The sequence below is a fragment of the Anas acuta genome, chromosome 20 (genome assembly GCF_963932015.1).
Source record: "Anas acuta chromosome 20, bAnaAcu1.1, whole genome shotgun sequence".
NCBI classification, from domain to species: Eukaryota; Metazoa; Chordata; class Aves; order Anseriformes; family Anatidae; genus Anas; species Anas acuta.
The window spans coordinates 7,149,405-7,170,826 of NC_088998.1; the positions used below are offsets into that span (position 1 = coordinate 7,149,405).

At 51.7% G+C, this 21,422-nt stretch overlaps 1 protein-coding gene and 1 long non-coding RNA gene across 4 annotated transcripts in view; one reads left to right on the top strand and one right to left on the bottom strand.

Annotated features, from left to right (window-relative positions):
- The window catches only part of NTNG2 (netrin G2), a 45,994-nt gene that overhangs the window by 2,508 nt on the left and 22,064 nt on the right, over positions 1-21,422 (bottom strand). Inside the window, exons 4-6 of one of the 2 annotated variants that reach the window (XM_068657007.1) lie at positions 12,036-12,208; positions 10,306-10,332; positions 5,572-8,381 (exon numbers count right to left, since the gene is read on the bottom strand). In XM_068657007.1, coding sequence (XP_068513108.1) covers positions 7,984-8,381; positions 10,306-10,332; positions 12,036-12,208 — 598 coding nt within the window. In that variant the 3' untranslated portion in view covers positions 5,572-7,983. Of the gene's footprint in view, positions 1-5,571; positions 8,382-10,305; positions 10,333-12,035; positions 12,209-21,422 lie in introns of those variants that run through there. The other variant, XM_068657006.1, reaches the window with a different exon arrangement.
- LOC137842693 (uncharacterized) lies at positions 20-21,382 on the top strand. Of its 2 annotated transcripts, XR_011089168.1 has the most exons (6): positions 20-272; positions 12,373-12,482; positions 13,553-15,174; positions 15,300-15,608; positions 16,362-16,529; positions 18,276-21,382. It is a non-coding gene; the product is annotated as an uncharacterized lncRNA (long non-coding RNA). The 2 variants fall into 2 exon arrangements; XR_011089167.1 differs by having other exon boundaries at positions 13,553-15,608.

The following is a 21,422-nucleotide window of genomic DNA, read 5'->3' on the forward strand; positions in this document are numbered from 1 at the left end:
GCAGCAGAAAGCAGGCTGTGGAGTGGTGTCAGGTGTTAATTAAAGAGATGCCTCGTTAATGAGCAGAGCCCAGCTTGGTGCCTGGAAGGAGAAGGGAGAGGTGAGGGGCTGGGGCTCTGCTGGGGGCTCCAGGAGCTGGAGCACTGCACTGGGACAGCCTGGCCTGGCCCGGCACGGCACAGCCTGGCTGTGGCAAGGAGCAGCTGGGCAGGCAGAGCACTGGGAAGGCCCTGGATGAGGCTGTGCTGGAGCTGAAGCTGCTGCCTGCTCAGGTAAACCCTGGCTGCCTCTCTGGCCTTTTCCTCCCTTCTGTGCTCACTTCCCTGCTCCGTATCTGTTGTGAATTATGGTGACTCTCAGCTGTGGCTGAGTACATTAGGGTGGTTTAAAATGCGTGTGTGTAAGGAAGAGTGGCTCGTGGGGGGTTCTGCAAAGGGTGGTGGGCCGGTGCACCAGGGGGTGAGCGGGGCTGCCTGGCACAGCAGAGGGGTGCTCTCGGCGAGCAGAGCATTGCTCCTGTCCCCAGCGTGCTGGGCTGACCTCTCAGCTGCAGGTGCTGATTACTGGCTTCTTGTGTTTGCTTTTTATTACTCTGGATCGGGATGACGAGCACCTCGCTGCGCTGGCAGTGTGAGGCTCAGGATGATGGATCTTTCTGGGAGTTTAAAAGGACAAAGCAGGAGGAGAGGAGGGACGCTAGCTGCCCTGTGGCACTGCCATCCTGCTCAGGAGGCGTCCCAGCCAGCTGGCAGGGGACATCGTGAGCAGTTGTCAGCCAGTGTCAGGCAGGTCCGAGCTTCCCCGGCCGTTGGGAGGCAGAGGCAGGCTCAGAGCTGGGGTTTCTGTCCAGGCTCTTGCATTAAACATTCACGGATGGCAGAGGGATGGGAGGGAAGGACGTGGGCTGGCATGCACAGAGGACTGGAGGAGGAGATCTGTGTCAATGAAATGAAGACAGAAAGATGGAGCAGGGCAGAGGTTTCCCCATGGTTCGCAGCTGCCTGAGGAGGAGCTGAGATGGTAGTAATCCTGACCCCCTGTGAAACAGCTTCTGTGTGACAATATCCAACAAATTTCATCTCGAATACTTCTGGCTGCTGCAATTCCCAAGCATCGTTCTGCCCTAGGATGCACTCTTACAGCTATCCCACGACTCGTACTCATCCCATGACTCCTCATTTTCTCTGTGCCTGTTGCTGCTGCACCACATCACTCTCCCAAGGACTGGGAGCCCCGGAGCACCGCGCTCCCTCCCCTTACCTTTATATTTTTCAATAGGAGCCACTGGGCCAGAGTCTGGTTTGAGCCGGATGAGTTTGGAGATGTTTGAGGATGCTTAAGAAAAATCAGAGACAGGCTTTTTCTCACCACTTAGCACCACTTCGCGTCCTACACTACTGCGAGCATCTCTGGTACGAGAACAATGACGAGCCAAGCCAAGAACACCGCTCTGGCAGCGCTGCAAGCTATTTCTGCACCAGACAGCTGGTAGCTGCTAAATTTCTCCTCTTCTTCTCCCCTCCTCGAACTTTGATGCATGAGAAATTCCATGCACAGTGATGTTGCATCACTCAGAGCCGGGTGCCGGGCAGAGGAGCCATCCACACGTCCCCCCTACACAGCTACCAGCTGCGGCCCTGGTTTGATGGGGGCCAGGCCAACTGGCCCCCCAAAAGCTGCTAGGAGCACAGTTATGAGCTCAAACACTACAGAATTAGGCATGGTTTGAGGAGGGGACCCACAGGGCCCACGCAGCTCCAGCCCACTTGCCCACGCCAGCACCTACCTGGCTTCTTCTTGTGCTTCTTGCCTGCGGAGTGTGCTGTGCGCCCTGCTTTGCTCTTCGGGGCCACTACATGAGATGACACAACAAATCTGAGTGCTGTGATGGGGGCAGAGCCCCCAGAGCCCACCGAGCTGGGCTTGGTGGTGGCTAATCCACCAGGAGAAGTGGCTGCCCCTGGCCGGGATGGTGCCTCTGGGAGCCCTTTGCTGCATGGCGTGAGGCAGCAGGGAATTACGGCGGTGTAGGCGTTAAAGGTCGTTGCTTCGGGACAGAAGTTTGGGGTTTTGGTGCTTGGGGAGTTTTTGCTGTTGTCATTGTGAGGTTGCTGTGGGGTTGGGGCCTCCTCAGGTCTCTTTGGGTCCCCCCAGCTCCACGGCAGGCTGTCCTGCCCATCCACAACTGCTAGTCCCAAAAATATCTCCAGTAAAACCTCGGTGGGATGAGGAGAACGGAGCTGGGCCAGACCCTCTGAGGAGGAGAAGGGATTGTACAATGCTGGGAGATGCTGAGGATGGGTGTGTTGTCCAGGCCGATGGGCACAGAGGGAGAAACCTGCCATGTTTCATCCTTGGGAAAGGGCCGTGGCCTTACCTTGAATGCTCTTGGGAGGCTCTGGTGGCTTCAGCTTGGGTCCGAGGGCTGCTGCATTTGTTGGGCGCTGAACAGCTTAAGGGGGTGTTAGGTAGAAAGAACACCAGATTTAATACAGGTCCTGCACTCGCTTGCTTGAAAAGGTGACAAAGGGACCAGAAGTTCTAGGCAGGGATCTAGGCAGGGCTGGGGCGCTGTGTGTGGTTGAAGATGCATTGAGGCAGGGATGAGAGACAAAATCTCCTGGAAATTAGAGTCCTCTAGTATGAAGAGAGACAAAGAAACTACTCATAATTTTCTCATAAATCTTCTCTCAAAACATAATTTTGTCTCTCTGTGAGGTTAGAGAGGTCCAAAAGCATAACAGTTCCAAAGAGCCTGAGTTTCAGCACTTTGTGCACCCGAGTTGAGTGTTTCCAGACGTCCTGGGCCCAGCTTCAGTTGTTCTGCACTGGAAGGGGTGCTACTGTCCGCAAGGGAGCTAACTACAGGCACCTCAGCTGGAAAAGGGGGGCTGAGCACCAACAGGCAACTGCCAAAGCATGCCAGTGGGAACCCTGAGGAGGAGAAACTTCAGCCCCAGCAGTCAGCACGAAGCCTCCCAAGGTTTCCACCGGGAGCTTCATAGCTTGCCTTTGGTAGACACACGGGAGAAGTGAAGCAAGGAAATCTGTAAGAAGGCATCTACGCTGTAAAGGACACAAGCCTATCTGTTTACAAAGTTGTTCTGCTCTACAAACAGACTCTGGTCTCGGGAGACAAGAGGATTTCCATGATTCTCTCTGTTCACCCCAGCAGCAAGCTGAGAACAATCTTCTGTACCACTTATCGTCCTCATCTTTCATGTATGCAATAAACCCCGAGGCTCAATCCAGCCTCACCAGATTACCAGCTGCGTGGAGGGCATAGACAAACTCTGAGCTTCTCCTGAGCAGGAGGAGGAGAGAGATGCATGGAAAGCAGAGATGTGGAGCTAGGAACTAAAGCATTTGCTGGGTGTTGGGGCACTTGCCAGCAGGACCCAGCTCAACCACGCGTCTCCTACCTTCTGATGCTGTGCCAGCCTTGGCCGGGGCAAAGCCCAGTTGCAGTGGGGCAGCCGCTGACAAGCTGGTGTAGTCTTGTAGCAATCAAAGAGGAAAACACATTAGGAGGTGTGTTGGAGGAGCTGGAAACCAGCTAGGAGCTTGGCTTCTCTCTGATGCAGAGCCAGAGCTCTGGGGGACAAAACTCAGCCCTGCGGCTGTCCCTACGAGCACGTGCTGTGCAGGTTTTCATGACTTTGCCTGCTTGGTGCAAGTGCTACGGCCCCTCTGAAAGCATGGCTTTTGGTCTTTGTGTTTGCACAAGGGCTTTCGGTGACTGGTTTCCACCCCTCTTTGCTTTGAGGAGCTTTGTTTTAAACACCACACAGAGAGATAGCACAGGTATTTTATGATAGAGGCACCAAGTCCCAGTTTCTAATTTAAACTTCTAGGCTCTCCTTCACGCCCTGCTCTTGCCTTGGAAATGCCACTTAAAGAATTTGCAAGCCACTGCAGAGGAATTAAAACAGCAGAAAATTTATAGATCACTTCTTGTTTGATTCCTCCGCAAACCCTCACCCCCACGGGCTCCATGGCCCTCCCCATCTCCTCAATATTGGTAACAATCTTCAGGTTTGCTAGAAAACAAACCAAGGAATACAATTTTAAAAGCCATATTATTAATTTCAAGCTCCAGTTGGGTAACATAAGGAGGAGGAGGAAAAAAAAAAATTCCTTGATCCTTGCCAAGTTTCAAAGGACAAACCCGAGTAGGAGAGAAATGTGATTTCCCAGCCTCGTCAAGGGGATAATAAACAATGCAGAATAAAAAAGAAAAATTTTTTTTTTTTTTTTAAATGACGAGCTCTAAAAGAAGGTGATAGATGTTGTCCTTTTCAGCTGGAAAGTGGAAACCAATTGATATTAATATGGTGTTAAAGAGAATATGAAGAAAGCCCTGTGCAAATTGGCAAGGGTTTAATTAGAGTCACAATAAAAAACAGCCCTGGAGGCATTTTGCTTTTTAGTCATTCACATACACCTCCACTCGATCGCATTTACAGAGCCAGGAAAATTATTAATGCTCATTATCCTGAGAACCTTTCCCTTATAGCTCTGTGACATTAATGGACAGTTTTACATTTTGGGAGTGGGAGAGGCTTGTTTCAGCCCCAGACCCCTTCCATACGAATGGGAAGCACTGGATGTGTCTTATCTGTGGGGCTTTTATCAGCCCTGGTGAAAACACTAGGTCTTCGTGGGTTTCTGGTTAAGTAGAATCAAGAAGTCAGATTTTATGGAAAAAAACACAAACAAAAAAAAAAAACAAAAAAACTCTGGGCAAGTAATGTTTGGAAACAGCACAGGAGTAGTGGGGAAGGACCTTGGAAAAGCCCTTTTCCTTAATCACGTGCCATCACCCTTCTGGGCTTGGTTTTGGTTTTTCCAGAGGTAAATTGGCACTGCTGGAATTACCAGGTTACAAACTGTTGAGGGTGGATAAATGGAAGCAGGAAAAAAGTTCCTTTTGCTTATACTGAACGTGGGGAAAATTGTAACAAATGGCAAGGCAGAATTTCACAGGCTTCAAGGAAGGTTTAGAAATAACAAATCTGCAGAAGGCAAATGAGAATAGCACTTAATTCATCCTCCTTAGGGTAACTGTGATTTCCCTTCGTGCTACCCATTTTGGCAGCCTTGAGTGCGTTCAGACCACAGACCGTGTCCATAAACTCAATCCTTTCCCCCCTCTCACCGCATGACAGGCAAATGGGCACAGAAGCGTCCTATGAGCATGACCACAGCTCCACCTTGACCACAGAAAACACCACGAGCAGCCAAAGGAAGCAGATGTCTAGCAGATCCATGCAACCCAGAGACAACCCAAATCTAATCTACTCCTCTAAGTCTACGTGCTATGCTGCTCTCTGCCTTGCTGCTACCCACTAGTGTGCGGAGGCATGAGGGAGAAGGGAAAAACACATCAGTCTGGCTTGAAATACCTGTTTTTTTTTGTCTCTCTTTCACGGGCACAGAGGCAGCGAGCTCAGAGGCTGGTCTGATGATGCTTGCTTATGGTGGGAAGCAGAAATTCAGAGGGCAAAAGACAGTGCGTATGTTAGAGGGTGAAACAACACCGTGACGGGGCAGGGCCCTAGCAGGATTTTTTTTTAATGCCCATCTGGCTGAGCTGACTCTAAAGGAAGGGAGGGATTTGTTTAATACTTCTGAAATTCAGGAGGGAGGCGATGACAGAGTATCTCATTTGGGGATTCTTACCCGGCTCAGGGTTATTGCGTCTCCTGCAAACGGGCATCTTGCCAGCAGCTAGAAGGGTCACCTTTTTAATGAGGTGTTTTCCCTGAGGTCCCAGTGAGTTTGATTCAGAGTCCCTCTGGGATCTCATGGTATTTAAGGAAGTACTTTACATTTTGCAGGACCAGAGGGGGAGGAATGTCTTGGGACCCAAATGCCAGAGTAGAGGAGGGAGACCAGACTGCCTCTATAACGGGGCAACGGCAGCTGAAAAAACCCAAACCTGCATCTCCTTTTCTGCACAAAAAAAGGAATCGGGCAAACTCTGCTCAACTCTTTTAAACTCAAAGCAGAGTAGAACTGGGCTGTACTTTGCTTCCCTATCCATGCTCAAAGGCATGTAACACTGTCTGGCTATTGCCAAGCTGCTGGAGGACTCAGAGCATCATCCTATTTGGAGCAGCCCCCCTAGGGACTGCCCCATCCCAGATGCACCATTCTGGGGTGAGACCTGGCTGTGCAAAAACCTGAGCTGGGGACCCAGGTGGAGGCAAGCAGCTCGGCTCAGCCCTGCCCTTATAAAGCCAGGGATGCTGTGGCTGTTCTGTGATTTTATTATTATTATTATTTGTCCCTTAACACTAGGTAATGAAAGCATTGGCTCTGGCCAGGAAGCAGGAGAAGGACTAAACCCCGAAGTGCAGGATGTTTTCCAGGTTGCCCAGAGCAGCTGGGCAAACACCCCCTTCGCCCCCAACCCCACACAGGTGCCTCCCTGCCCACCCCAGGTGTATGACACAAGCAAGACAGAGCGCTGCAAATCATACATGAGACAGACACTACACACACCACCCACGTATACACAGCACTCACAAAAATAAATAAATAAAAAAAAACAGACCTAAAATGTTGCTATGGGTGAGCATGGATAAAAATCATGACCCCAAGTGCGTGGTGGAGATGTAGCTCCTCGTCACTGCCTGGGGACGTGGTGATGACGGGAGCGCTGAGCAGGGGTGGCAGACAACCTCCTCACACATGTCTATATCGTGTACCTGGGTGAGGAGCACTTTTTAGCAGGCAAGAAGATAGTAATTCTTTTGCCCAGGGTCATTCCAGCTCCGTGGAAGTTGGAGATAGCCCCCCGGCTTCCCAATTAACTACTCAAGCAGGGTACCTCCATGAATATAGCTATATTTGCATAAACATGCAATCAAGTTTCCTCATCCCTTTGACTGGCTTCTGGCAGCTCCCCCAGACAGACTGTTACTAACATACTGTGGGTGTAAAACGTCCTCCCGGGAAATATCAGGCCCAGAAAGCATGGCAATGGGAGGAATGCGTGTCTAATTCCCCCATGAGAAGCTTAAAAAAATGTCCTGCTGTTAAGTTTTATCTGCTCATTTCCAAAAGAAAAGGGAAAACGATGTCTCCTTGTTCGCAGGGGAGGGAAGGTGGAACCCTGGGAAAAAGCACAAAGGTTATCCTCCATGGAGTGATTGCAGAAATTAGGAAAGGGTGTTGGAGGCGTGTGCGAGCTCCAGCCCCCAGCACGCTCCCTTGCTTCTTGTGCAGCTGCCACTTGGGGAGCGTTAGCGTGCGGCTCGTCCCTACGAGCACTGCCCTTGAAAAGGCAGCAGCCTGCGCTTAGTCCTCGAGTCTGGTGCAGGGTTTGGAGAGCCAGCAAGGATGGAGCCAGCTTGTCTCTTGACCTGATGGCCTGTCCCTGGGGTGGTTTAGCAAAGCTTTTGCCCTGCTCTCATTCTGTGGCTTCCCCCTTGAGAAGTTTTCCTGGCTGAGAGAGTGCAAGGGTGGGCAGAGCCCAACCCAGCCCTCCCCATTGCTCTCTGGGAGCAGCGCCCAGCCAGCAAAGATACTGGGGCAGCTGTCCTGCTTGCTGTGGTATTCTGTGCGGAGGTTTGGGGTTGGAGCAGGATGAGGTACAGCTCTGCTTGTCTCTTCCTGCAGTGGGACAGTGAAGTCCTCATTGCTTTTCTCCCTTGCCTTGTGATGGGAGCTGTAAGTGAGCATCTCTTGCAGTCGTGCCAGCCCTTTGCAGGTCAGTATTGCCAGGTGGCTCTGGAAGAGAGATTCGAAAACCTTTTCTTAAAAAAATAAAAAAAATAAAAAGGGGAGAAGTGTTGCTTCCCCGCATCCAGTCCTGGCTTCATTTCTTGCTGCCCTGATGGTAACAGAGCAACAGCAAATTGAGATTGGTTGGTGAGGAGGGATGTTAACCCGTTGCATGGTTGTCTTGTGGATTGGGGCTTTGAGGTGGACCTGAAATGGCTGGCTTTGTGGTTATAGGAACCACAACGCTTGCTTCTAGCTCATGATGCAAATGTCAAAGTGCCCTTGGACTGAAAAGGGGATAAAGCAAACTGGGACTGCCCAGAGGCTGAGGGATGTGAACCTTTTCAGGGTGATTTTTATCCATGTCCCTGCACACAGATAACCAGGCCCACCGACCCAGCAGCCCCACACGTTCCCCAGTACCACTGGAGGAGCCGGGGGGGGTGGTAAGAAGCCAAAAAGAGGGAGCCCGGCGGTGGAGGCAAAGCAGGGAGTGTGGCACCCACCTGGCTGGGTGGTGGTGGTGGCGGGTAGGGGGGTGCTGGTGGTGGTGGTGCTGGTGGTGGTGGTGCTGGTGGGTGTTGTGGTAGTGGTGGTGGGTTTTGCGGTGGTCGTTTTTGCAGTGGTAACCCGCTGCGGTCGCTCAAACGCTAGCAAGCAAAGAGAAGAGGTGGGAGGCACTTACTGACGGGGCGTGGAAGGTTTCTTTGCCAGCCTGTGAGGCTGCTGCTGCTCAGGCTGAACTGGTGACCGATTTCTCAGCGTGGTTACAACTGGGGCAGCGGGAGGTTTCTGAGGATTAAGGCGATGGCGGCCTGATGACGCTGGATGCAGCCAGCGCTGCGTGCATGCGTGCAGGGGCTGGAGGCTGTGGCCGTATCAGCTTACTCTGTTGGTGCAGATATTGGCTTAAATACTTACAGCTCTATCATAAACTAATTGCCAATTAAGCTCAAAAAGGGGAAAAGAAAGCACGCCTTGGAGAGGAGGGAAGAGCAGGGCTCGCAGGCCGCCCTGCCTGAAGGTGGGCTCGCGCTCGCTGACGTCTTCGTGCCAGATGGCAGAGCCGGGCCTACCCCAGCGTGGCGAGCAGCACAACTCCCTCCTGACCCCCCAAAGGCGCTGAGCCACTCAGCACCGGCGATATCAACCCCTGCTGTCGCCGTTTGTTCATTTCCACTGGCGTCCTTCGTTCCACACAGCAAATTAATTGCTGGCTTAACTTCAGCAAGTCGCCGCGGCGCTGAGCAGGAGCGCTCCGGGGTGCGGTGCCCGTCGCATCGCGCTTGCCGTAACAGCCGTGACTAAAATACCATGTGGAGCACAAATTCCTGCTTAACTTACACCTGCTGCCCCTGTGTCCTTGTTTGTCCCACTGCTTCATGCAGATTATTGTGCTTAATTTCATAATAGCCCTGAGCTAGTTTAAATACTTAATTTAGGTCACTTCTAGTCTCCTATGCAAGCTAAATAATCTCTCCTTAACTGGCCTTGGTTACAAATCCCTCCTGTCTGCTTTCTGCACATTGCTCTAAGCACACCCCCAGCTTCATCCTGGCAGAAAATTTTGATGGGAAACATTTTCCAGTGAAACAAATGCAGAGCTGAGAATGCCAAGCTGTGTAAAAGGGAGAAAGAATTGCCAAAATGTTTTTGACCAGAAAAGCAAAGAATATTTTGGACTGTTGGAGCATTTTTTTTTTAAATCCTAAATTCCTTAAGGGAGACTCCTAGTTTTTTATTTGAAGCTTTTAAATGTAATTACTCAAAATCTAAATATGGTTCATTTACCCAGAAAAACCGTCCTCCAGTTTTCAATGAGGTGCATTTTTCTTAATTGCTTATGAATTTATCTGAAAGTATTCCTCCTCCAATTCTTTCCACTTGCCTGCAAACTAAGAACCCGGTATTCATTCAGCTCTACGATTTGTTTCTTCTGGAGGTCTAATTCTGAGCCACAAAACTCAAACCCAAGCTTCCTTGCCCAAAACTCAAGGCTCTTTGATAACAAACTACCTCGAGCTTTGTTAAATACGGAGTCCTGTTATTCCATCAGTCTTTCAAGAGAAATCCCTCCTGAGCTCCCCACTCTTTGCTGCAGACACTTCGTAGACATATGTTCATATACATACACGTGTCGTGTACATACAGACACACACACACTGTATATATATTTTTACAGATAGGCCAAGGTGACCCAGCCTGGGTGCTATGCCAAATAATTCAAACCCAGCTCCTTCTCAGAGCAGAAGTCTGCAGTACTGGGGGGAAAAGTTCACAGCAAGCACTGGTGTTTTTGAAGAGTCTTTTTTTATTTCCTTTCCGGCTGCCATTCTAACGAACCTCATGGGGGGAAACCATGCCAGAGGAAGAGGCAAAATGAGGCTACTGAAGTCAAAGAAAGAAAATATAAGACTCTTTGACAGAATGGAAAATAAGGCACAATTAGGGAAGACTTATTGCCTGGAAAATGATAATGGACAGAAAATAACCATTTTTTTTTTCCTAGTAACATCCACAAGGACCATGCACCGAGATGTTAAATGCCAGCATTTCAGTTATGTTTTTACTTACTGCCAAAGGCTGAGCCTGCAGCTGCACCTGGAAAAAAACAAGAAGTGTGGTCACTGGAAGCAGGATGCCGTTGTCTCTGATACCAACAGAAGATCAAACAGATAACACAACGTGGGACCAAACAGCAATTAATTAGCAGGGGTCTTGCTCATAGTTACATCAGTTTGCTGCAACATCTTAAAAAGCTGCTTTTGTCAGACCACAGAGACAACCAGACAGAGCCGTCTGGGCTCTTGGTACCTCAAGACTTTTGCCTGGGGAAGAAAAAACCAGCTTGGTCCTGGCTGATAGGTTTTTCTGTTAACCATTTCCTCGATCTACCATTGAGGCCCAGCAAAGGACAAAGCACGCTGAGGTTCCCTGTGTAAGTACAGACCGTAGGGTCTGAACCAGCTTGTTGCAGCTGGGCAGGTCTCAGTGAGTGAGGAGGTTTGAACGCCCTTCTCGCTGCAGCTCTCAATCAGCAGGAGACTGCAAAGCCACTGGTTTCAAGCCTGCCACTCAAGGTGTGGAGGCATGGGAAGCTTCGGCTTGGCAGGAATATATAGCAGAGGGCCAGTGGTGGAAGAGGTAGGACCACCAAGAGGAGAGGACTATGGAGAACGATCTCTCCTGCAGAGGAAGAGGATGTCAACGGGGGAGGAGGAGGCGACAGAGAGAGTTGGGGGAAAGATAGAAGACTGACAGATGGGAAGAGAGATGAATGGGAGAAAAAAGAGCAGAGGAGAAAACGAAATAGGAAGAGACACGAGGAACGGAGGGGAGGGAAGGGAGAGAACAGCATGTCTGTGCCTGTCAACACCAGAAACTCTCCCAGGCTCCTTTGAAATGATGCAGCCGCTTGGTGGTAGCTGACAAGCTCGTTCCCTTTCAAAGAACCTGCTTGTCTACCATCCCTGGCACACACAAAACATTCCCGTCACGGCCTTCGGAGCCTGAGTTTCAGCTTTGATCATCTTAAAGCACATAAATCTTTCAAAAAATCTGGGGGGAGGGAGGGAAAAGATTCTCTTTGGTAATGCTCAAAGCCGCTGCTTGAAAGGCTGAAGGGGCTACTGTGGCTCCGTGACATTTAAACAAGTCTGCTGATGTGGACTGGACAGAAACCCAGGAGAAACTGGCCCATCTGTGATGTTTCCTGCCCCAATTCCCCTGCTCGAACGATGGTGGGTATATATCCTTTATCTCATCTGCGCGCCTTTGCTTCTGTCACTGCGTTGCTACAGCAGGCAATTGGATGAGACTGGAGCTGCGCAGAGGGACTGCAGCTCTCGGCGCCTGCCTGAAACGCTGATGTACACAGAGGGGGATCCAGAAATCAACCAGGATATCCAGCGTGCTGCTCTCCTGCAGCTGAGCAGCGCCATCACTGAGCTCATGGGCTATGTGAAAGCCAATGCTCTACGGCGGCCAAATAATATTTTCTCCAAGGGACAGTAATTCGCATCGCTACAAAGCCACAGACTTACATTTTGGCCCATACTTGTACAGACACAGACAAAGTCATCACTCATCTGCTGCTAGCTAAGAAACCACCTTTGTATCCACCCGGCTCACCTCTTATTTCTCTGTGCACCAGGACACAGATACTCATTTCCCTTCCCAAACACCCTGCAGAGCTACGCGCTGATTTGAGGAAGAGAAGAAGATGAGAGCTTGCTCCCATCCGTGGGTGTTGTGCAGCCCAAGGTGGCAGCACAGCCAGGGCTGGCTCCCTGCAGGTTACTTACATGCGTTGGGGGACCCGTTGGGGAGAGGCAGGTAGGATCCTGCTCGCCAAGACCTGGAGCGAAAGTTCTTCTTGCACTTGCCGCAGTCCTGCCCCGTGGTGTTGTGCTCACACTCGCACTGAAGGCTGCCCTCTTTGAAGGTGCACAGGTTAGCGTGGAGGTTGCATTTACACCTGGAAGAAGACGGGAGAGGAAGTGTCAGGTATTGCTGTGCCTTGTCCTTGTCCCAGTGTAGTGCAATCGGTGCATATGAAAATGTAGAGGTGAAGCTGGGCTGGTTGCCCCTCTCCTGTTCCTTCTACAGGTTTTTTTCCACTGAACTCTGCTGTTTTCCCAGGGTATCTGGTGCTGGGGTTACAATGCCCAAGGTGGATCTGTAGCCTCTATTCCAAGACAAGAGATATTTTGCTCCCACCATCCAGCTGCGGTAGCAGAGACCATTTAATGGTAAGTCAGAGTCTCCATCTGAGACCCCAGTAAAGCATTGCATACGTTTCAGTCTGTTACAGAAATCTGGCTGCTCTGCTCTGATGCAGGCTTTTATTGGAGGCAGAGGGGACAGCTTTGGGCTTTCAGATAGAAGAGCACAGATAGCTCTGGTGCAACTCAACCCCCTGACACCTGCACAGTGTGCTAAATTCAAGAGCGTTTTCTCCTGTGGGGTGAAGCTACACAACACAAACCCTTTCTGCTACATGCAGTGCAACCCCAGCCCGCAATGCCCAAATTAATCCAGAGAAAAAGCTGCCGTCAGAACCTGCCTTTTAGTCACCGCCTCATCGGAGAAGGCAACAACGAAAAACACTGTTCAGCAATTCGCAAGCATTAAGAAACTTTTAATGAGCTGTAGGGCAGTATGCAGGGAATAATTATCTCCATGCACAGTAATTCCTGTTGCTCTAACTCGGGAGGTGACTTGTGCAGAGCACAGAGGCTGAGCCCATAATTCACACGTGGCTCTATCGACTCCTAGGACTTAGTTCAGGCCATCAGGCAGAGACTACGGGGACCAAAACCTCTCATTTCATTCCAGACAGTGGATCCCTAGCACAGCATGATGGTTTTTCACTGCTTTGTCCGTGGTGTAATAATTTACATCCTCACAAGCAGAACCATTAGAAAACAGTAATGCTGTACCTAACGTGAACGGGCAGAGGAGTCTGACCAGGCAGTGTGCTGCTTTGCGGGGCTAATTGCACAAGAGACTCAGAGCTGAGGGAAATGAAACACTTGCAGAGAATATGAAGGAAACATGGCCTGTTTCTTCTTGTGCTCTATCTGCTCGGGGATAAACAAAGTGGATTAGGCTGGGAGCTGTAAGCAGGGTCCCTTCCCGGCTGCCGGTGCTGCGCATGCGCTTGGTGCCTCTCCCCCTCTGCTTGGAGCCCCCACGGAGGCTCCCAGCCGCCGTCCTGATGTGGTGAGCACGCCTTTGCCGTGCTCCCGTTCACGCATGGCTGGACATGCTGACCTCGCTTAGGATTTTTTCTTTCCTCCCTCCCTGGCCTTAATTCTAGCAAACCGCAGTTGGAGCTAAGCTTAAGCTGGATGAGCAGCCTCTCCCCATCGTACAGCCCTGCCTGTCTCTGACCAAGCATGGAAGGGAGCTTTGCAGTCTCTAAAAAGGAAGAGAAAAGTGAATCGGGTCTGTGGAGCAGAGGCTGTGACACGCTCAGCACGCTCCATTGGTGTCTGTGTGCTACCAGAGCTGGAGGTGCCGTGTCACGGCCGAAAGCACTCGCAACACCCCAGCACCCCTGCTCCATGCACACTGTGGACCTGAGCAGCCATGCGAAGGAAGCAGCTTTGGCCATCACCCACACCCGAGGGATGCTGTACTTCAGCCGCTTCGTGTCCCCTCTGCCTCCCATGAGGACGGATTTTGGCTGAGCTGTCCCAGCCCTTTGGCAGAGGTGATGCCCAGCCCTCGGCTGCTGCGGAGCCTGGCTCTGAATTATTCAGAGTCCAGCAAACACAGCCTCCTTCTCTCGCTTCAAAATTAGCTAACAGGAGGGGAGGGAGGGGAGCAGGCAAGGGAACAGGTTAAAGCAGGTCAGAGCTTCACCACAACCACATCGGGCTCTGAGTCAGAGCAACAGCTTTGGAGAGCCATAGCTGAGCTCCTCCTGCCCCTGCAAAGGTGCCTGCCTGCTCCTGTGCCAGCAAGCACAGCTTTTACAGGGAGAAGCCTCACTCCCTAATTGGTGTAAACAAGGAAAATGAAATAAAGAGAAAGCAGAGGCAGTCTCTTGTCCTTCTTGCCTGGGTCACCTATTTCTCACTGCTCAGCCTGTTGCCACTGTGCAAAAGTTTTCGTTATCCAAAGGATCAATTTTACCAGGGAATTGCTTTCTGGTTTCAACCTCTGAGGATCATCAATCTGAGCAGAGAACTATAACCCCAGCAAGCTGACCCCACAACACAGCACTTTTCAGACCAATCAATCAGGCTGCATTATTTAATAGCCAACAGCTGGCCCCCATCGCCAATCCCATCTTGCTCAAATGTTTCTGCATCCGGGCCTCCCTGCTGCTTGTGCTCAGTGTTAACCCCCTTCTCCAGGCTTCTCTGCCTCCTCCTCTGGGCCTGCAGCCCAAGGACATGTGCTCGCTGCCGGTCTGTGCTCAGCAGCATTCCCCAGCCAAGATCCAGCTGGTGAAGATGGGAGAAAATGATATTAGCCCAGTCCCCTGGGTGGGAGCTGCGCATCCTGCTTGCCTCTGCTCATCTTCCTCAGGCATCCAGCCATCTCGGGAAAGAGAGGATGAAGGGAAAGGTTAGGAGCTGCTTAGCAATGAGGCTTAAAGAGCAGCAGTGGGGCTGACACCTGTGCTGTGTGCTGCAGAAGGCAGTGATGGCCTTTTCAGTCCCAGGCTGCTCTGGCTCCCCTCTCCCTGCAGCAAGGTGCTGAGCGCAGGGTGCTCAGGCTGAGGCAGGGGGCTCAGAAGAGCTGCTAGTTTTTGTCCTCTCCAGCTCTGGTTCAAGAGTAGCAATGGTGGCACTGGTTCTTGGTGCCCACGCATGGTTCAGATGTCGTGGGTGACAGCGTGGAGGAGAGCAAATCCAGCAGGAGCCACAGCACCCACAGGCACCCTCGCTGGCCTGGGGACACCCAAGTCCCGCGCTGGGCTGTTGGAAGGTGACACACAACTGCCTTTTGCATTAAACACCTGGCTCACCCCGTGCCTCAGCAGAAGTTGCCAGAGCAAAGCTTGGCCCAACACGTTGCACAACGGGGTATTTATGAGTTTATCCTCAGTGCAGGTCGTTCAGCTGCTGCCTTCCCCTCAAAGTGGTGCAGTGTGGTCGGAGGCTGCCAATGCCTCCACCAGGGAACAAGAAGGAGCTTGAAGAGCCAAGGAAAGTTTGCAGGAAAGTATCTTTTTTTTTTTTTGTCTTCTTCTATTTTTTTTTTTAAACGATCATAAAGAACAGTTCACCGTCCCTGCATTTCTCCAAGTCAGCATCCTGGAGGTCACAGCAGCAAGTGGTTGGAAGCGTTCTGGTGCCAAGCCCGTATGCAAGGGAAGGATGTGGCCCCGTGCAGGCTCAGAGAGGAGGCACAGCCTGCAGGTGAGTGCTGCAAACCCCCAGGAGCCGCACTGGGAGTGGGACAGCAGCCACCACCCTGAGCTTTCACTCACAATGACTTTTGAAATAATTTTTAAACACTTCTGAGCCCTTCACTTTTCTTCCAAGGGTCCTTATCTGTTTTACAACCTTTTTTTTTTTTTTCCTCATACTTGTGTTTTGCAGAGCAGGAAATGTAGGCAGAGAAAGACAAAGAATATCTCTCTGTTTGTCTTCTTCCCAAACTCCTTGCTAAAGAGACACTTTTTTGGACAGCCGCTACAGTGGGCCACCACCTCCCTTTCCAAGTCTCCCTCCAGTCCAGCCCATGCCATGATCTCCACCCCGTGCTTGAAGGGAGGATGCTGCTGCAGGGCCAGGTGGCCCAGGGACACTGCAGGGTCCCCTCTTGCTGGCTCCCAGGTCACAGGACTCCTGCTCTCCCCCCCCACCGATGCTCTGGGCTGGCAGCGGTGCCCCCCTGCTCCCTTTCAGCTAACCCCAGCTGGCACTGGGGGGAGGCAGCTCACAGGGAAAGCTGCTAATGACTGCCATCCAAAGGAAGGATTATGATAGCTTTCCCCTGAATTGTTTGCTCTCACTGTAATTGATGAGACTTTAATGAGTCTCATGGGAAGATGTGTTTGAAGGGAGCTCTTTCCCTTCCATCCCTGAGGAAAATGGTGTTTCAACTGATCTCAGCTCTCAGGGAAACATGAATAACTCTTCCCTCCCTCTCTCTATTGTTGTCCCCAGCCATTGCTTGCAGCGTGCTCCGGCAGCTGGCTGGCCACAACTCACCCACTTTTACCTGCTCCTTTGCAACTGCCTTGGCAGCTCAGCAAAAGCATGGAGCCAATCTTTTGGGCAAAGCATAACGGGTGCTGAGCTTGGATTGCTTCTGGGCCATCTGTGTGCGCAAAAGTAAGTTAAAATCGCTTCTAAAGGCCAGAACGTGTACAAAGCACCGACCCTTTGCGGAGGGTGGTCACAGGACTCGCCTTGCTGGGGATTGCTCAGGCAGAGGCTGGGCTAGAACAGGGCTGAAAGGGCCCTGCCAAGCACAGAACGGGGCAAACACGGCTCATTCATCCCAGGAGTGGAGCTGGGAGAGTAACTGAGCTGTGGTTCAGAGCCTGAATGGGGAGGATGAGCCATCTTAATGCACTGTTCCTTTCAGCACAAGCCAGTGAGGGAGGCTTCTGGGTTTTGCTGCTTTTTGCAGAGCCAAAAAAATGCGAAAAAAAAACCTCCTTGGGTTAGGTCAGAGGGACATGTTGTGAGTGGTTTCTTTTCCTTGTGGGTTTTTGTTTTTGGTTGTGTGGTGGGGACTGATGAGTCCTCCCGGTGGGGAGGAACCCTGCTCGCTGCCCTTTGAAATGATTTGAGGTTTGGGTTACAAAGAGGAGACAATTTAAAAGATGCCAAAGTGGAGAGCATGCTAGCTGGCTGTTCCCATTCGAGAGGCTATTTATTTTAAATAAGTTGACACTCACCAGCTGTCAAGATCCTGCTGACTGGTGGAACATTATTTACATTCAAAGCTGTCTTAAAAAGCAAACACGAACCCAAGCTTCCCCATCAGGGGGTCGGGCAACAGAAGGGAGGAAGGGTGAAGAGGACATCACACGGATACATGAACATAAATATTTGCAGAGTAATGTGTATAAATGCTCTTGGTCTTTCTCCTGGAATGCAATAATGCCTGCAATTGAGTTCATTGGCCAAATTGAATTTGGGCTCCTGTAGAAGTCTCTTCATATTAAGTGCTTTAACATACATCACCTTCTCAGTCTATCGATGAAATTCTATTATCTGCTCAGGGCCGGACGCAACTCGGCAACAAAATCGGGGGGGAAATAAAAATCTTCACAAAACTAAGCCAGGAGCTGGTAATAGGACCTTGGGCATCTGTCTCCGGCTATTGACAAAGTGTCACAAGTATCTCGGGGAGGGGGGAGCGCTCTGGGTTTCTCCCTAACTGCCTCCCTTCCCCTCCACCTTGCTGCAGTGGAAGTAAAACTCTTCACAGGACTCAAGAAAAGCCAAGCAAAGAGTTGCTATGCATTAACTTAATTTAACTATATGACCAAGAGCAAGATTTTGCTTGAACTGAAGCTAATTCCAGCCTGGGTGAGTGCCAGGGAAATTCATCCTTCCAGCTCTCGGGGGCTGCCCAGCGTGGAGGCGAGGACGGGCCGAGGACCGCGTTGCCGTTGGCGCAGACTTGGCCGTCCTTGACACGAGGATGCCATTACCTCCTGGGACCCGATGCCTGGCTGCCAGGAGCTGCGGGGACAGGCGTGGGCTGTCCTTGTCCTGGTTTTCATGGTGTTCCCGAAGCTGCTGAGCATGGACAGCGGCTGGCTGGGAGCTGCAGATGTGCTGGGCCAGTTCTCAGGGGATGTTTGGGTGGGCCCGTGGCTTGTTTTGGGGTCACACTCCTGCAAATGGGGCTGGGCATGATCAGCTCTGGAAAATCCATGCTCTCACGGATCATTGACCTGAGGTCCCTGTGTGGCCCCTTTCTGCAATGCAGCAGTCATGCAGTCACCAGGTCCCATCCCATCCTCACAGAAAGGTGCTCAACGTGGGCATCAGTCAGTATGCAAAACCTAATTGTCTCTGCAAAAGACTGCTGGACATATTTGTGTCATTTCTTCCTTTTAGAGACGGTCTTGTTGGACAAGTCAAGACTGCAAACCTCTATGGCTAGATGCCCTCCAACAAATTCATCAAGGTTGATGAGAACGAGGAACTTCCAAGCAAGGCAGAGCAGCCTGGGGACAGGCATCCTCAGCTCAAGTGACCACAGGGGGAAGCAGGCTGATGGAACTGCACTGGTTTGGAGGACAGAAGCACGAGGCAGCCTCTGGGCTGAGCAGGAACTGCTCGTCTTTAACAGCAAAACAGCATCGAGCATCACTGCATCTCCACAGAGCTGCTGAGAAGGCAGAAAAGGGTACGGTGTGTGGGCACCACTGACAGCTAACCAGCTCGATTTATTGGCGGAGGTGCTTTGGGGGATAGCTGTGATCCTCCAGGGCTGGAGTGCCTGATCCCAGCCATTGATGCCAAGATAAAGGGCTGGGAGAATTCGTTCTGCTCCACCAGCACAACCTCACTGCTCCCACTCATGCGGAGAGCGAAGCCTCCCGGAGCACATCTGCAAGCACAGCATCGGGACTGCTAGAGGGGAAAGCAGGGGAAACCAGAGGGCCTTTCCCTTCAGCTCATTTGTGAGAGCAAAAAAGATGCCAATGAAACCCTAAGAAAAGCAGTCGGTGAAGGGAGTGAAAGAAATACCGTTACAAAACTGGAAACCTCTTCTTGTTGGTGCCTCTTTGACCTGAGAAAATCCCAGAGGTGTGGGTCTGCTTGGTGGTGAGTATCGCTGCCTCCTCCTGCCTTTCTCTGGGGATGCTCATCACCGGCAGGACAGACAGACAGAGCATGCACTGGAGCAGAGGAGGGCAAAGGAGAAAAATCTTAATAATCAGCCTAAAATTGATTCACTTCTGCTCAATCTGATTTCTCCTAACTGGATCCATGTGTCCTGGCCATGGCACATTAACTTCAATTATGGCTTATTAATGTCTCTGTGATGGAGCGTGCCCCGCTGAGCACTGCGGTGACTGACGTTATGAAGGGGAAAAAATTACTCCAAAGAGACGTGGTGTGTAATGGAAACAGAACCGGCGGCTTTCATCACACCGTCCGCCAGGCCTGGCAGCCAGGAAAAGCTCATTCACCTGCTCTCGAGAAGATGACCGAGCTCCTTGCTGCACCAAGCAGAAAACTGAGCAGGGAACTGAGATCTGCGGGGAAAAGTCTCTCTGCTTCCCCTCCCCATCGCGCCTGGCACACGCACAAGCACACAGGCCAAGGGCTTGCTTGTGTCTATTCCTGTCCTGACTCCTCTGTATCTCCAGTTACTTTGCAGATCAATAGGGACAGGATGTAAGGAAAAAAAAATTAGATACCAAGAAGAAGAAAGACAGTAAAAATAAACTCATCCCTGGACAAAGAAAAGGACCTGGCTGAGGTTGCAGGAGATGCGGATGGAGTGGGTAAAGGAAGCCCTGAAGCAGCAGCCCACTGCACCAGCACCCACCTGTGACCCTCAGGACCCACCAGACCCTCCGGAGATCCTGCCAAGCTCAAGCCCCCTCTGATCCAGCCTACAGGAGGGGGGAAGGCAGCAAAGTCCTTCCTCTTCTCCCCATGTCCTTTGCTCCTTCTCTCTCTCCTTTTCTACCAAGCTGTGGGAGGTTGTGGTGAGGCGTTTTCCTTGGTGAAAAGCAGAGGGGCAAAGGAGGGGGGTCCCAGGCTGGCCCAGAGGATCAGAGAAACCCCACTGGACCCTCCAGCTGGGGCTGTAGCATGAGGAACCCCCCGGGCTCACGGTCTGCTCTGAGAGCAGTGAGGTTTGTTCTTCCCTTGACTGTGAACTTCAACTGGAAATGAGCTGCCACGAGTCCCTCATCGCCGTGCAGGCACTGACGGCTGTCTGCCCAAATCCTGCTGCCGTGCAGGGGCTCGAGCGATGCCACACATTGCTCCTCCAGTGCCATGGGCCACGACCATGCTCTGCTCCTCTGCTGCCACACACTACAGCTGAGCACCGCTCCTCTGCCGGCCCTGGGCTGCTTGCAGCTCCCGGTCACTGGTTCCTCTGCTCTCCAGCTGGGACTTTCTGGCTGCTTTTTGCCTTTGAGCCTTTATTTCTTCGTAATCATCTTCCCTCTCATTTTCTGTGACCCCTGTGGTGAATCCCTAACAACACACCCCATTTTATCTGCACACTCTCTTCCCGCTGCTCATATGCGGTCTGTGCTCGTGGGCTGCAAGAGGCATTGCACGTCCCCAGCCCTCCCTGCTCTGCCTCAGCTCTTTCCTGAGTAGTTCACATTGATTTCTCCTCTCTTCCTCTCTCTAACCCACCCCTTGTTGAGCCACACAGAAGATTTAATTTGGTTTTAGTCCCTGCACTGTAACTGGCTTTGCTTACAGCTCGAATTAGATTGCTTTCCTGCAAAAAAACCTCTGCTTGCTGGGACTGGAATAATCACAGGAGCAGAGTGAATTCACACAAAGCTTCTCCACCTCACACACCACTTATCCACAGCTCCTCAGTCACTCGCCCCTTGGTGCTGGGGGAGTCAGCCCAGGACAGGCATCGACTCCTTCCCCGTCTGCCTGTCCGGGAGGAGCGATCCCCTCTCTCAGGAGCCTGCAGCAAGCGGGGAGAGCCGGAGTGGGATCAAGCTGGGCCTTGCTATAGCTCAGCACTTGGAGTTTGGGCCAGAAGCAGGTGATTTTGGAGTTTTCTTTGTCCCCAGCCAAGGAAAGCCCTCTCCTCCCAGAGGCCCTGCTGCATTGGCAGTGGAGGCGAGCAGGAGCCGCTGCTCTGCAGCAGCCGCGGGCAGCTGGCCACGCGGGCGGCGTGCCAGCGCCGGAGGGAGGCCTCCAAAAAGCAGCCAGCAAACCCGAACCCCTCTCGGTCTGGCCCCAGCAAAAAATGCAGCATTGCAGCTCCCACCAGACGCTTATGGTCTGAGCATCTTCGCCACTGCTGTCCCAGGGCTGCAGGTGGCTGTGGAGGCTCTGATGTCTCGTAGAGGTTGTGCTGCCCCCTCCCCTGCTTTCGTCCCCTGCTGTATTTGCCTCTTTTCACAAAATCTGTGAGGGTTTTCTCTCTCATAGCAATCTCTGCTGCTATTATATGCTATTAAATTTGGCCAGTGAGTTCAGAAGATGGTGGGGTTTGGAGGCAGGGGGGGAAGGAAGACAACTGACAGCCAGCAAGATGCTGAG